Source organism: Neoarius graeffei, chromosome 13 (genome assembly GCF_027579695.1).
Source record: "Neoarius graeffei isolate fNeoGra1 chromosome 13, fNeoGra1.pri, whole genome shotgun sequence".
Classification (NCBI taxonomy): domain Eukaryota; kingdom Metazoa; phylum Chordata; class Actinopteri; order Siluriformes; family Ariidae; genus Neoarius; species Neoarius graeffei.
The window spans coordinates 28,461,607-28,476,497 of NC_083581.1; the positions used below are offsets into that span (position 1 = coordinate 28,461,607).

The following is a 14,891-nucleotide window of genomic DNA, read 5'->3' on the forward strand; positions in this document are numbered from 1 at the left end:
TCACTGACTGTAAAGGTTCTCTTTGGATTGAGCAAGGAGGAACACAGAGACAGGCACGACAGTTTAAGGTGCACTTTATTTTTGCACTTTTCAGTGACTACTAAACATACACACAGACACCACACACCTTGGGGAACACAGCTCTCTCTTTCTCTCTCTCTCTCTCGTTACTGGCTGTCTGAAAGACACACAGAGACACATGTTAATAGACAGCCAGTAATTAGACACAGGTCTAGTAACTTGTCACATGTTACCTGCTGGTTCAACCTGACTGCCGTTCACAGTTGATGCTCGACCACACCCTCACTCCCACACTGACAAAATGTGTAAATGATATGTAAATGTTGTAATATGTAAAGTTTGTAATTAAGAGTTTCACACCAACAGGGGTAGATACTTATGCAGTCAACAATACGATGTTTAAGTTTCTTATTTGTAAATAATTTGTCAAATTATATTGAGCGTCCCTACTTCAAAATAATCTCATCTCATTATCTCTAGCCACTTTATCCTGTTCTACAGGGTCACAGGCAAGCTGGAGCCTATCCCAGCTGACTACGGGCAAAAGGCGGGGTACACCCTGGACAAGTCGCCAGGTCATCACAGGGCTGACACATAGACACAGACAACCATTCACACTCACACCTACAGTCAATTTACCAGGTAACCTAACCTGCATGTCTTTGGACTGTGGGGGAAACCGGAGCACCTGGAGGAAACCCACGTGGAGAACATGCAAACTCCGCACAGAAAGGCCCTCGCCAGCCACGGGGTTCAAACCCGGACTTTCTTGCTGTGAGGCAACAGCACTAACCACTACACCACCGTGCCGCCCCTTCAAAATAATAATAATAATAATAATAATCCATCCATAGCCACTTATCCTGTGCAGGGTCATGGGCAAACTGGAACCTATCCCAGCTGATTATGGGTGAGAGGCGGGGTACACCCTGGACAAGTCGCCAGATCATCGCAGGGCTGACACATAGAGACAAACAACCATTCACATCCACACCTACAGTCAAATTAGAGCCACCAATTAGCCTTAGCTGCATGTGTTTGGACTATGGGGGGAAACTGGAGCACCTGGAGGAAACCCACGCAGACACGGGGAGAACATGCAAACTCCACACAGAAAGGCCTCCGTCGGCCACTGGGCTCAAACCCAGAACCTTCTTGCTGTGAGGCGACTATGCTAACCACTGTGCCACTAATAATAATAATGATAATTATTATTATTATTATTATTATTATTATTATTGTTGTTGTTTGTTTGTTAAATCCTTCCTTTTTCCAAGCCCACTGGAATTTGGATGAAGTGTTATGTGGCTTATTCCCTAAAATGAGTTTGACACTCCTGCTTTAAAGCATACCGCAGTGCACAAATGTTTTCTTATTGACACTTTTTCAGAGAAGTACAGTATGTATTTCATAATAGGTCCAATTATGATGTTATTTAGCATTACTCATAAATGGGATTGTGTTAAAAGTGCCATAGATTTGTTGAGTTATTCATTCTTTCCTGTTTTAGTATTCTGTTCCTTTGATTTAAAGGGAGCGGGAGATTGAGAAGTTTCGGGTGGCTGTCACTGTGCATCCTGGAGTCCGCATGCACTTTTCCCTGATGTACGAGGAGCTATTGACACGCCGGCTAGGGTGCTATGAGCTGGCCTTGGGTCTCAGGCCTGGGCAACCTGTGCAGAATCTCTCTGTAGATGTTAGTATAGCGGAGAGGACCGGAATCAGCTTCATCAAAGTGTTACCGCTCAGGACCAGTCGCCTGCTCACCAACACTGACCAAGGTGCAAATTAGAGACAAACATGAAATTGTCTGTAATCACAATAGTATGGGGCTGAAACTCCTGGCTAAACAACTGCATGTTAAGGCTTTATCCTGTGTTATTTTAGTGTCATTACATTTGTACTCCCAGTTTGGTGTGGTTTCTTTTAAAAGATTCCTTTAAGATGAAACAGCTCCCAGTAACACTGAATTGAGATCAAGGAGCCTTTTAAGCTTTTTTTTTTTAAATCAAGGCAGTTACTTTAATAACCTTTAATGATTTCAGAATGCTGAAGCTAAACTCTTTGCACATGCTTACAGCTGAGGCAGAGCCTCCCTCCACTCAGGTACAGCAGAACTTATACTGTGCTCACATTCATTACAACCCCAGCCTGCAGCAGCAGAAGACCATCTCCCCCAAAGGTATCAATGCAGACTTTGTCCTCCAGTATGATGTTGAGCAAAGAGATCTCATGGGAGACATCCAGGTTATGACACTATCATACACACACACACACACACACACAGACTCTTCGTGCTGTGCCAGTAAGAGGTTTTCATATTTAGTTCCTTTGGTTCTATTTTCAGGTGCACAATGGCTACTTTGTTCATTACTTTTCTCCACGGGGCCTGCCAGTAGTTTCGAAAGATATCATCTTCGTCATTGACATCAGTGGTTCCATGATCGGGACAAAGATCAAACAGGTGTCATAAAGGTGTCATCTTATCAATTATGAAAATGTAATTCAATTCACCACATAATTCCTGGCCAGTAACTAGGCATCATATGTGTTTCTTCTTGACCCAGACTAAGGCAGCGATATCTACAATCCTGGGTGACTTACGTGAGGGTGACTACTTCAATCTCATTACATTTTCGGATAAAGTGCAGATCTGGAAGAAAGCCCGCACTGTGCTAGCCACAAAGCAGAACATCCGGGATGCGAAAGAATTTGTTAAGAAAATCGTTGCAGATGGCTGTAGGTGTCCATCAGTGTCCCTACAAATTTTCATAAAGTCATATATTTGACTTGAACACTGTATATAGACCATGAATAACATCTTTCTCCCCCGTATTTATTCATCTGTAGGGACAAATATCAATGCAGCTCTTCTCTCAGCAGCACAGCTGATCAAATCCTCTTCATCTCCTGATAGCCAATTGTCATCACCACGACGCGTTCCCATGATCATCTTTCTGACTGATGGAGAGGCTACAGTTGGAGTGACAGCACAAGAGGTCATTCTGCATAATGCTCAGAGTGCGATGGGTTCAGTCTCTCTGTTTGCCCTGGCATTCGGAGATGATGCAGATTTTACCCTACTGAAACGTCTGGCTTTGGAGAACCGTGGGATAGCACGGATGGTATGCAGCCATAATGCTTTGTTCTCAGTGATATATAGGAACTACAGTGTCTTGCAAAAGTATTCATCCTCCTTGGTGTTTGTCCTGTTTTGTTGCATTACAAGCTGGAATTAAAATGGATTGTGGGGGGGTTAGCATCATTTGAGTTACACAACATGCCTACCAGTTTAAAGGTGCAAATTGTTGTTTTATTGTGACACAAACAATAATTAAGATGAAAAAACAGAAATCTGGAGTGTGCATAGGTATTAACCCCCCCAAGTCAATACTTTATAGAGCCACCTTTTGCTGCAATTACAGCTGCAAGTCTCTTGGGGTGTGTCTCTATTAGCTTGGCACATCTAGCCACTGGTATTTTTGCCCATTTCTCAAGGTAAAACTGCTCCAATTCCTTCAAGTTAGATGGGTTGTGTTGGTGTACAGCGATCTTCAAGTTATGCCACAGATTCTCAATTGGATTGAGGTCTGGGCTTTGATTAGGCCATTCCAAGACATTTAAATGTTTCCCCTTAAACCATTCCAGTGTAGCTTTAGCAGTATGTTTAGGGTCATTGTCCTGCTGGAACGTGAACCTTCGTCCCAGTCTCAAACCTCTGGCCAACTCAAATAGGTTTTCCTCCATAATTGCCCTGTATTTAGTGCCACCCATCTTTCCTTCAGTCCTGACCAGCTTTCCTGTCCCTGCAGATGAAAAATATCCCCACAGCATGATGCTGCCACCATCATGCTTCACTGTAGGAATGGTGTTCTCAGGGTGTTGGGTTTGCGCCACACATGCATACATGTCAACCTTTGGTCAATCAAACCTGTATAACCAACCTCCAAAATCCATATTTCCCTTATAAAATCCGTATAAGATGCAAATTAAAATAATTTACCTAAAATTTGAATGATAATTAACAATGATATGTCCCAGTTACTTTTTATTCAATATTAATAACAATAAACCTTCAGAATGAATACAAAGCTCCAATGTTTGACAAAAACACAGTGTTATCAGCGTAGTTACGAAGGAAATACTTCGTTGTTTGGAGACAGGTTTCACCGAGCGGCTATTATGCGCGAAACTTCATATTAGCCACAAAGTCAGGAAAATCTGTTCGTAAAATTACGTTATAATGACCTAATACAATGAAAAGTATTTTTCCAGTCTCACCTGTGAAAGGTAATCCCATGTGATCTCGTTTGGACAGTAAACCTGTTGGTACAGTTAAACGCAGCACATGAATGAGGCATCTTTATTCTCGGGCGAGGATGACGTATGATTCTACGCAGAAGCCGGCATCTATGACTTCACGGTTGGCGGGATTCTCGCAGTGCGGTGTGCGCATGATCAAAAGTGGAACAAAGTCTCGCTACCACAAGATAACGCGCAATTTCATAAGACTCCTTACTGGCTGTCTGTGGTGTACAGTATGTTTGTAAATGTTATGCATTCTTTTATCATCGTGGGAATTGATTATAGCTCTAAATAAATATTGAAGTTTTTTTTTAAAGAATCCGTATAACTTTATTTATACGCCCGTATACTACGTTTATTGAATCAAATCCGTATAAAATACGGACATTCCGTATAGGTTGACATGTATGCACATGGCATGCCCCATGATGGCCAAAAAGTTCAATTTTAGTCTCATTTGACCAGAGAATCTCCTTCCATGTGTTTGGGGAGTGTGCCACATGCTGTTGGGCAAACTCCAAACATGTTTTCTTAAGTAATGGCTTTTTTTCTGGCCACTTTTCCATAAAGCCCCACTCTGTGGAGTGTACTGCTTAAAGTGATCCTATGGACAGATACTCCCATCTCTGCTGTGGATCTTTGCAGCTCCTTCAGTGTTATCTTTGTTGCATCTCTGATTAATGCCCTCCTTGCCCGACCTGTGAGTTTTGGTGGGTGGCCTTTTCTTGTCAAGCTTGTAGTGGTGCCATATTATTTCCATTTTGCTATAATGGATTTAATGGTGCTCCCTGGGATATTCAAAGTTTGGCATATTTTTTATAACCCAACCCTGATCCATACTTCTTCACAACTTTGTCTCTGACCTGTTTGGAGTGCTCCTTGGTTTTCATGTTGCTTGCTTAGTTGTGTAGCAGAGTCAGGGTCCTTCCAGAACAGGTTGATTTATACAGACATCACATAACAGATCATGGAACACTTTGATTGCACACAGGTGGATCTTAATCAATTAATTATGTGACTTATGAAGTGAATTGGTTGGACCAGTTCTTATTTAGGGGTTTCATACAAAAGGGGGTGAATACATATGCACACTCCAAATTTCTGGGGGGTTTCATCTTAATTTTTGTTTGTGTCACAATAAAACAACAATTTTCACCTTTAAAGTGGTAGGCATTTTGTGTAAATAAAATGGTGCTCACCCTCCAAAAATCCATTTTAAATCCAACTTGAAATGCAACAAAACAGGACAAACACGAAGGGGGATTAATACTTTTGCAAAACACTGTAGATTGTGTACTTGATTGTGAAGATGTAGAGTGTGAATGTTTAAAAGCAAAGGAGAAGAGGTACACAAGGAGGAGAAGAGAGATTAAAAGCAGAAAACTAGCAAATGACCAGTGAAAATTAATAGATCGTTCTTATACATCCCTCAGGTATATGAGGATGCTGATGCTGCACTCCAGTTAAAGGGCTTCTATGATGAGGTAGCTAGTCCACTACTGTCAGATATCAAGCTTTCCTACCTTGATACCCAAGCTTATGATGTCACACGGGCCCTTTTCCCCAACTACTTCCAAGGCTCTGAGCTGGTAGTCACTGGGAAGATTAAGCCAGATATACAGGATCTGAAAGTTTCATTGACAGCAAGTGGCACAAACCAGAAGGTGAAGGTAGAGAGTGATTTTGTACTGGCCAAGCTTGAAGTAAATGAGACTTCAACACCACTGGGTTGTACCAGAGAACTGCATGGCATCTCCAACTTTGTGCATCGCCTCTGGGCCTATTACACTATCAAGGAGTGTTTGATGGCTAAACTCAACAGCTCAGATCCATTAGCACAACGCTTGCTAGCAGAGAAGGCCACCAATCTTTCACTGAAATATAATTTTGTCACTCCAGTCACCTCTTTGGTGGTGGTAAAACCAGATATTGATGAGCCAAACCCAACCACTGTCTCTACAACCACAACTACACCCAAAACTGTCACTACCACTACACCAAGTATGACGATCACACCTACACAAATGTCAAGTACCTCTAAAATGACTTCTAGTGCTGAGGCATTGATCAAAAAGCCAGGCAAACCTTTAAAGCCCAGTAAACCTTTTCTCACCAAACCCCTTCAACCAGATCTGCCTATTCCTGGACATCCAGTAAATACTTCTTCTCCAGAGAACAATGGAGCAGCTGCATCACCCAAAAGGACCACAACTTTACCACACAACTTATCTAAGACCACCTCTGCCCCTCTTTTAAGCAAAGCCCTCACTGTTCCCACCAGCACCGTGAGAAATGATGCTCCCAATTTTCTCCCAATCAATTCCACCAGCACAGCTTCTCCACTTCTCAAGAGTTCAGTCGCAATGCCCAATATGGCTGAAACCACAACACCACTCAGCTCAAAGAAACATCAGGTCCTGCCTTTGGAGAAACCCACATTCTTATCTGACACTGACAATTTTGCCACCCCTGATGTTCCTGCTGTGCAATCAGACTTTCAGAAAGTCCCTTCATCAAATGCTTCACCTGAAGATCCTGACCAGGAAATAAACATTTCCACCCTTGTGGCTGCCTCCTTTGCCCCTATGCCAGGCATGACAGATGCACCCAGTCTGTGGGAAGCTACTGGTATTTTAGGTAAGACCTAATATCATGCAAGGATATTTTGAAATTCCAGTAATTTTCATCTGCAGTGTTACAAAGTTCAATGTGTTTCTGTTGTAGATTTATGTATTAAATGTTTGGTAGCTGTCATAAAGCAAAAACAATAGGTTATTAAGCAGGGTTAATATAGTTAACAAAAACTAAGGCTAAAACTAGAACTAAGAGTGAAAAACTAATTTCATTATCTGAAATAAAAATAAAAACGATAGTTTTCAAAAAAATTGAAAACTAAATTAAAAACTACAATGAAAAGCTAACAGTAAAACTAAATACTAATCAATTCTTCAAAATAAAAATAAAACTACTTATGCACTGTTAGTAATGCCACTGAGAATGACAGCATTAGCCAGACTACAAACATGGACACTCAGAACTACAACTCCCAAGGAGCACAGTGCCCCTGTCACCGGCCTATTAACATCAGTTGTCGTTCATTCCACTAATCACTAGTCACACTACTTAAGCTCCTCATTCACACACCTTCAGTGTGAAGTATCGTTCTGTGTTTTACTAGTTCATACCAAGCCTTTCATTCTCTGCCTTCTTGTATTTCTGACCCTCACTTTATCTCTTTGTTTATGCTACCTGTCTTGTCTCCATTACCCTGTTTTTTGATCGACCAACCCTTGCCTGCTCCATGATTACGCTTTCTGTCTCACAATTTGGCCTTGTTACCAGTTTGCACCCTGCTCTCCCCTGCGCATACATCTGTAAGTGCCTGCACTCTGACAGGATACTTTTTCATCGTGGATGTAGCAGAAGAGGCGAAGCAAACTGCATTAATCGCCCAAGGACAACTTCTAGGAGAACATAAACAGATGCTTGCAGACCTCAACACCCGAATGGCGCAGCTCGCAACTGTATGTCACAGGCCCTCCTAGCGCATCCTGAGGCTTCTCCCAGTCCTGCCTTACAACTTTCCATTCCGGAGAAATATGCCGAGAATGCTCTTGCTTGTAAGGGATTCTTACTTCAGTGCTCCATGTACTTCTCCACTATGCTTCATCTTTCTGATGAACACAAGGTCGCTAAATTTCTGTCTTTCCTCACTGGCAAGGTGTTACAATGGGCAAGCACTGTTTGGAAAAATGGCAGTGAGCACATGACTTCGTATGAACATTTCCTCAACTTGTTCAAGAGAGTGTTTGACCATAAACCCGAGGGAATTGAGGTCAGTGAAAGTTTGCTTACTATCTCTCAGGGATCTTGACGAGTCGCTGAGTATGCCCTGGACTTTAGAATGCTAGCTGCAGTCAGTAGTTGGAATGATCCAGCATTAGAAGCTGTTTCGCCAAGGTCTTCATCCTGAAATTTTCAGCAAACTGGCATGTAGAGATGAACAGTTGATGCTGAACTCCCTCATTGACCTTGCTATATGACTAGATCATCTACTGACTCACCGACCCTTGATTAAGGAAAGCTCTAAACCTGTTGCACCTTCTGAGGATACTACATCCATGGAGGTTTCCCACACTCGTTTGAAGCGTGCAGAACATGAAAGACGGAGGAAGGCAGCCTTTGTTTTTACTGCAGGAGTTCTGAGCATCATATTAGTCAGTGTCCCATCCGTCCCTCTCACACTGGTCCAGCTGAAAGCCCAGCCCATGCGGTGAGTCCGGTGAGAAAATTCAATACTAAATCCTTTAAAATTCCAGTGTTGTTAAAATTGGCATCCTCCAGACACGTTCTGTCTGCTTTTGTTGACTCAGGAGCAGAGGGGAACTTCATCAACAGCACAATTGTCCAGAAGTTCGACCTGCCCACAACCCCTCTGCAAAGTCCACTCAGCATCAGAACCATCAATGGGGAACCAGTAGGTGATGGTCTTGTCAATACTCGTACAGCTCCCGTTCAGATTCAGGTGGGGGCACTGCACTCTGCACTTATCTCCCTCTATGTGACCACAGCCATTAACCACAACATCATTCTTGGTTACCCCGATTACAACTTCATGATCCACTTATTTCTTCGCAGAATAAAGAAATCCTCCAGTGGTCAGCCACCTGCTTTCAGAATTGTCTCTCATGTCACCAAGTCACTCTCGCCTCCACCTCAGTTGAAAGCCCACAGCAGGACTCCATGAAGAATGTTCCTGAGTGCTTTCTGGACCTAAAGGAAGTTTTAGCAAAGGGAAAGCCTGCAGACTACCACCGCACCGACCTTATGACTGCGCCATCGATCTGCTACCAGGTATGTCACCTCCACATGGTCGCATATATCCTTTGTCTCAGAAGGAACACTCTGCCATGGAAGAGTATATCCAAGAGGCTCTTAAACAAGGTTACATCCGCCCTTCAAAGTCTCCCGCATCAGCTGGCTTCTTTGTGGAGAAATGAGGTGGTGGTCTTCGGCCATGTATCGACTATAGAGGATTAAATCAAGTATCTGTCAAGTATCCCTATCCTCTTCCTCTTGTTCCCTCAGCTCTTGAACAACTCCAGTCTGCCAAGATTTTTTCTAAACTCGACCTACGCAGTGCTTACAACCTCATTAGAATAAAGAAGAGCAATGAATGGAAAACCGCCTTCAGCACAACCGCCGGCCATTTTGAGTACCTATGGCCTTTCTTCAGCCCCCAGTTTGCTAAGGGACATGTTGGGCAAGTTCGTGATTGCATATATTGACGACATCTTAATCTACTCTCCATACGAAGAGAGCCATCTGGAACATGTCCAAGCCATCCTCCAGCACCTGCTGGCTAACCATCTCTACATGAAGGCAGAGAAATTTGAGTTCCATCAGAGACGAATCTCCTTTTTGGGCTATATCATTAGTGCAGAAGGAGTCAGCATGGACTCTGCCAAGGTATCTGCTGTCACGTCCTGGCCAACACCTACTTCTATTAAGGACCTTCAGTGCTTCTTAGGCTTTGCCAACTTTTATTGCCGTTTCATTAGAGGCTTCAGCACGATTGCTGCTCCTCTGATGGCCCTGCTCAAAAGGGACCCAAACACCTTCAGTGGAACCCCTCAGCAGAAGAAGCATTTAACTGACTCAAGCACGCTTTCACCTCCTGCTCCAGTTCTGCAGCACCCTGACCTAGCCAAACCATTCACAGTAGAGGTAGATGCATCTGATACTGGAGTAGGAGGAATCTTATTTCAGTGCTTCGGTGAGAAACACAAGCTCCACCCAGTGGCTTTCTTCTCAAGAAAACTCACCTCTGCAGAGAGAAGTTATGATGTGGGGAACAGAGTTACTTGCTATCAAATTAGGCCTCGAGGAATGGAGACACTGACTGGAGGGAGCCACACACCCCTTCGTGATTCTGACCGATCATAAGAACCTCAAAGATCTTAAAAATGCAAAGAGATCAAATCCACATCAGGCCAGATGGGTGCTTTTCCTCACTAATTTCAATTTTACTATCTTGTTCCATCCCAGCTCAAGGAACATCAAGGCAGATGCCCTATCCCATACCTTCGACTCATCTCATCAAGATTCAGTCACTCACTTCCAACTGCTTTGTCCAATCTATCACTTGGGACCTGGACCAAGAAATAAAGAACTCCCAACCATGGACAAGCCCTATCAATCTTCCGCCAAGTCTTCTTTACATCCCAAAATATCTCTGAGGTTGTCTCATCACTTGGGCTCACACATCTCTCACCATGGGACATTCTGGCAGCCAACATACCCATCAGATGCTTAGGAACAAGTACTGGTGGGAGAATATGCTCACAGAAATTAACCAGTTCATCTCCTCCTGCTCTGAGTTTGCCCAAGCTAAAGTTCCTAGAACCCCTCCTGCCAGCAAACTGTGTTCGCTCCCAATACCTCAAAGACCCTGGTCCCATCTAGCCATTGATTTCATTACAGACCTCCTCCCCCCCCCCCGGGCGGCATGGTGGTGTAGTGGTTAGCGCTGTCGCCTCACAGCAAGAAGGTCCTGGGTTCGAGCCCCAGGGCCGGCGAGGGCCTTTCTGTGTGGAGTTTGCATGTTCTCCCTGTGTCCGCGTGGGTTTCCTCCGGGTGCTCCAGTTTCCCCCACAGTCCAAAGACATGCAGGTTAGGTTAACTGGTGATTCTAAATTGACCGTAGGTGTGAATGTGAGTGTGAATGGTTGTCTGTGTCAGCCCTGTGATGACCTGGCGACTTGTCCAGGGTGTACCCTGCCTTTTGCCCGTAGTCAGCTGGGATAGGCTCCAGCTTGCCTGCGACCCTGTAGAAGGATAAAGCAGCTAGAGATAATGAGATGAGACCCCCCCCGCCCCAGGCAACACCACCATCATGGTAACTATAGACAAATTCTCCAAAGCGTTGAAGCTGATCCCATTACCCGGCATCCCCACAGCTTCCCAAACAGCAGAATTATTATTCCAACAGGTATTCAGGTACTATGGCATCCCAGAGGACATAGTCAGCAACTGGGGTCTCCAGTTTATCTCAGTTTTGGTCTTGCTTCATGGAATGATTAGGGGTGTCAGTAAGTCTCACGTCTGGTTATCACCCACAATCCAGTGGTCAAGTAGAATGGGCCAACCAAGAAATTGGATGTTTTCTGAGACTCTTCTGCATGAGGAACCAAGGGGACTGGTCTCAATTCCTCCTGTGGGCCAAGTATGCACAAAACTCGCTCAAACACTCCACGACTCAACTAATGCCTTTTCAGTGCACACTTGGCTACCAGCCATCCCTATTTCCCTACAATGACACACCAGTACAAGTACAAGCAGTTGAAGACTGATTTTCATGCAGCCAAGCGGTATGGGAGGAGGTACACCAATGTTACCATGCCATGTTACCTCAGACCTTTCAAGATACTTCGGCGCATCAACGAAGCATCTTACAGATTAGAACTTCCCCCTCACAGCAGGATATCCCCCATGTTCCATGTTTCCAGTCTTAAACCTGCCATTCTGGGCCCTCTTGCTGAGAACACTCCAGTCCAGGAACACCCAGCACTAAAGTTAGAAGGTGAGCCCATCTAGCAGGTGAACAGAATACTTGATTCAAGACTTAGAAGAGGTCAAGTTGAATACCTGGTAGACTGGGAGAGCTACGGACCTGAGGAACAAAGCTGGGTGGGAGCCAAGGACATTCTGGACCCTTTGCCCAAACAGGATTTTCATGCTCAACATCCTGACAAACCTGCACCTAGAGGTAGAGGGCACCCCAGGAAAAATATTCAGCTCCCAGAGGGAGCTCCTCGGGGGGGGTCTGTCAGTAATGCCACTGAGAATGACAGCATTAGCCAGACTACAAACATGGACACTCAGAACTACAACTCCCAAGGAGCACAGCACCCTCTGTCACCGGCTTATTAACATCAGTTGTTATTCATTCCACTAATCACTAGTCACACTACTTAAGCTCCTTACTCACACACCTTCAGTGCGAAGTATTGCTCTGTGTTTCACTAGTTCATACCAAGACTTTCATTCTCTGCCTGCTTCTCGTATTTCTGACCCTTACTTTCTTTGTTTATGCTACCTGTCTTGTCTCCATTGCCCTGTTTCCTGATCGACCAACCCTTGCCTGCTCCATGGCTACGCTTTCTGTCTCATGATTTGGCCTTGTTACCAGTTTGCACCCCGCTCTCCCCTGTGCATACATCCGTAAGTGCCTGCACTCTGACATGCACTTGTAAAACTAATTAAAATCAATTTGAAATAAAAAAAAACTGAAAATAATAATAATAAAATCATGAAAATTTCAAAACTATAATAACTCTGTAAAGGCAAGCCATTTATTGAAATCCAAATAAGCAGACAAAATAATCTACCGATCTTGGGCTCACACAATAGACCTGAAACTAGTGCTGTGGTACTCAAGACCAGTCTCAAGGCCACTTTTTGCAGGTCTTGATCACTTTTACTTGGTCTTGTCTCAGACATAGAGGACTCAGGATTTTATTTCAAGGCCGGTCAAGACCACAACTGTGGGGATTTCACTAAATTGCCTGTGTATTGTCTGATTTATTTCTTAATATCATTACTGTGATTGGATGTAAAACTTCCTGCTTCAAATGCAACCAATAACGTGACTCAGTGCTAATTTGAAATTGCTAATTCATTACTGTTAACAGTCGTCATCCCTCCCCGCCCCTTCACACACACTGGTCAGGTCTTGGTCTTGACATGGTCTTGCCCTGTCTTGGTCTTGACTTGATCTCAACACCTCAAAGTCTTAATCTTGTCTTAGTCATCACTTGGTCTCGGTTTAGGTTGTCTTGACTCCAACACTACCTGAAATGATGCCAAAAAATTTAGGCACTGGGGAAAGGAGGCTCTTTTTTCAAGTTTCTTCTTCTTTTTCTCAGCCTTTGCATGTGAAACAAGCTCACTGTGGGTGTCACTGTGTATTCTTTGCTGAAGTTATACTCTTTTTTTTTTTTTATGACCCTATAGTAAACTTGCAAATATTTTTATTCATATGTTATGCTAATATTGTATAAAAATCAGGCTTGTAGTACTCGAGTCCAGGACTTGGACTCGAGTCCGACTCGTGCCCTAATCTTAAGGACTTGTGACTTGACTTGAACTTGAGCACTGATGACTCGGACTTGGACTCGGACTCATGCATTAACTGCATTTGGACTCGTAAATTGGAGATGAGGACTCAGATTTTTTTTCTTTGTTTTTGTAACCTGCCATAATAATTTGGCATAAGATATTTATATCTACATTCATTTTTATACCAATTTTGTGCAAGAGAATGCACATTCACCTGTTCATACATGTTCAGGAACAATCTAACATTAATGTCGCTAAAGCCTCACTCACAACCCGCCATATGTGCTACTACGGGCGGTCTATGGTAAAAAAAAATTTGGCAAAACTGTGCTTGAGACTTGCGTGTGTTCAGCGCTGTAGAAGGTTACAGATTGCCTGTGGAAACTTTTGGTCCTGCACATGCAAATTCTACAGGTCTTGCAACAAATCAAGAACACATACACTATGTATGAGACCCGTACTCCTTTTGTACGCCTGAACCAAGTCATCAGCACGACTAGTAGGGGCTTTTTGCAATGACAGTAACGCTACGTTCACACTGCAAGGCTTGATGCTCAATTCCGATTTTTTTTGTGAAATCCGATTTTTCTTGTGAGGTCGTTCACATTAACAAATAATATGCGACTTGTATGTGATCCTCAGTATGAACGAAAAGCGACCTAAAAGTGTTCCGCATGTGCATTGCAGGATACGACGACGTCACACGCAGTGAGCATGGCCAGTGTTTACGGAAGTAACCTAAAGTTTCCTGTGTATGACAGTAGCCAGCATGGAGTACCTGGCGATGATGCAGCTGTTGTTGCGACGGAGCCAGAACATGCACAATAGCCTGATGTTAAGGAGGAGGTTGAGAAGGAAGAGGGCAAGGGTTTTGGCTCAGGCGTTCTGCGGGGTAGTGACTGCAACCTCCGTTCAAAGGAACATCAAAGCCATGTTGTTGTAACTTTTTTTGAGAGACCCGCCGCCTACTTCAGCATAGAATAGTGACGTTTGTGGCTTGTTGATGACATGTAAGTCGGATGAATGCGACCTGGCGGTTCAGACTGAAGTCGCATATGAAAAGATCGGATAGGAATCGGAATTAGGACCACATATCCAAATGGCCTGGGTCGGATTTGAAAAAATCAGATCTGTGTCATTCATATTGTCAATAAAAGATCGGATACAGGTCACATATGGGCGAAAAAATCGGATTTGAGTCACTTCAGCCTGCAGTGCGAACGTAGTGAAAATGAGTGACGCACGGTCATTGTATGAGTGATGTGCCTCAGAAGTACTACACAAGTATCCCACACTTGCCATTTGTGCGGACTGCAAGACAGAAGTACATCTCACTTTCTACCCCTATGTGTGGCCTGCACGCAGCGCACGCAACCTGCACGTGACACGAGGGGAAAGACTCTGGGTATTGGGGAGGAACCAAGGAACTGATCGTGTAGCATTGT

General features: G+C 43.9%; 1 protein-coding gene across 3 annotated transcripts in view; it reads left to right on the forward strand.

Moving 5' to 3' along the window:
- itih6 (inter-alpha-trypsin inhibitor heavy chain family member 6) overlaps nt 1–14,891 on the forward strand; it is a 57,722-nt gene that overhangs the window by 17,782 nt on the left and 25,049 nt on the right. For all 3 annotated transcript variants that reach the window (XM_060937458.1, XM_060937459.1, XM_060937460.1), the window contains 6 exons: nt 1,555–1,802; nt 2,102–2,268; nt 2,369–2,485; nt 2,589–2,760; nt 2,872–3,146; nt 5,760–6,963. In XM_060937458.1, coding sequence (XP_060793441.1) covers nt 1,555–1,802; nt 2,102–2,268; nt 2,369–2,485; nt 2,589–2,760; nt 2,872–3,146; nt 5,760–6,963 — 2,183 coding nt within the window. The remainder of the gene's footprint in view (nt 1–1,554; nt 1,803–2,101; nt 2,269–2,368; nt 2,486–2,588; nt 2,761–2,871; nt 3,147–5,759; nt 6,964–14,891) is intronic.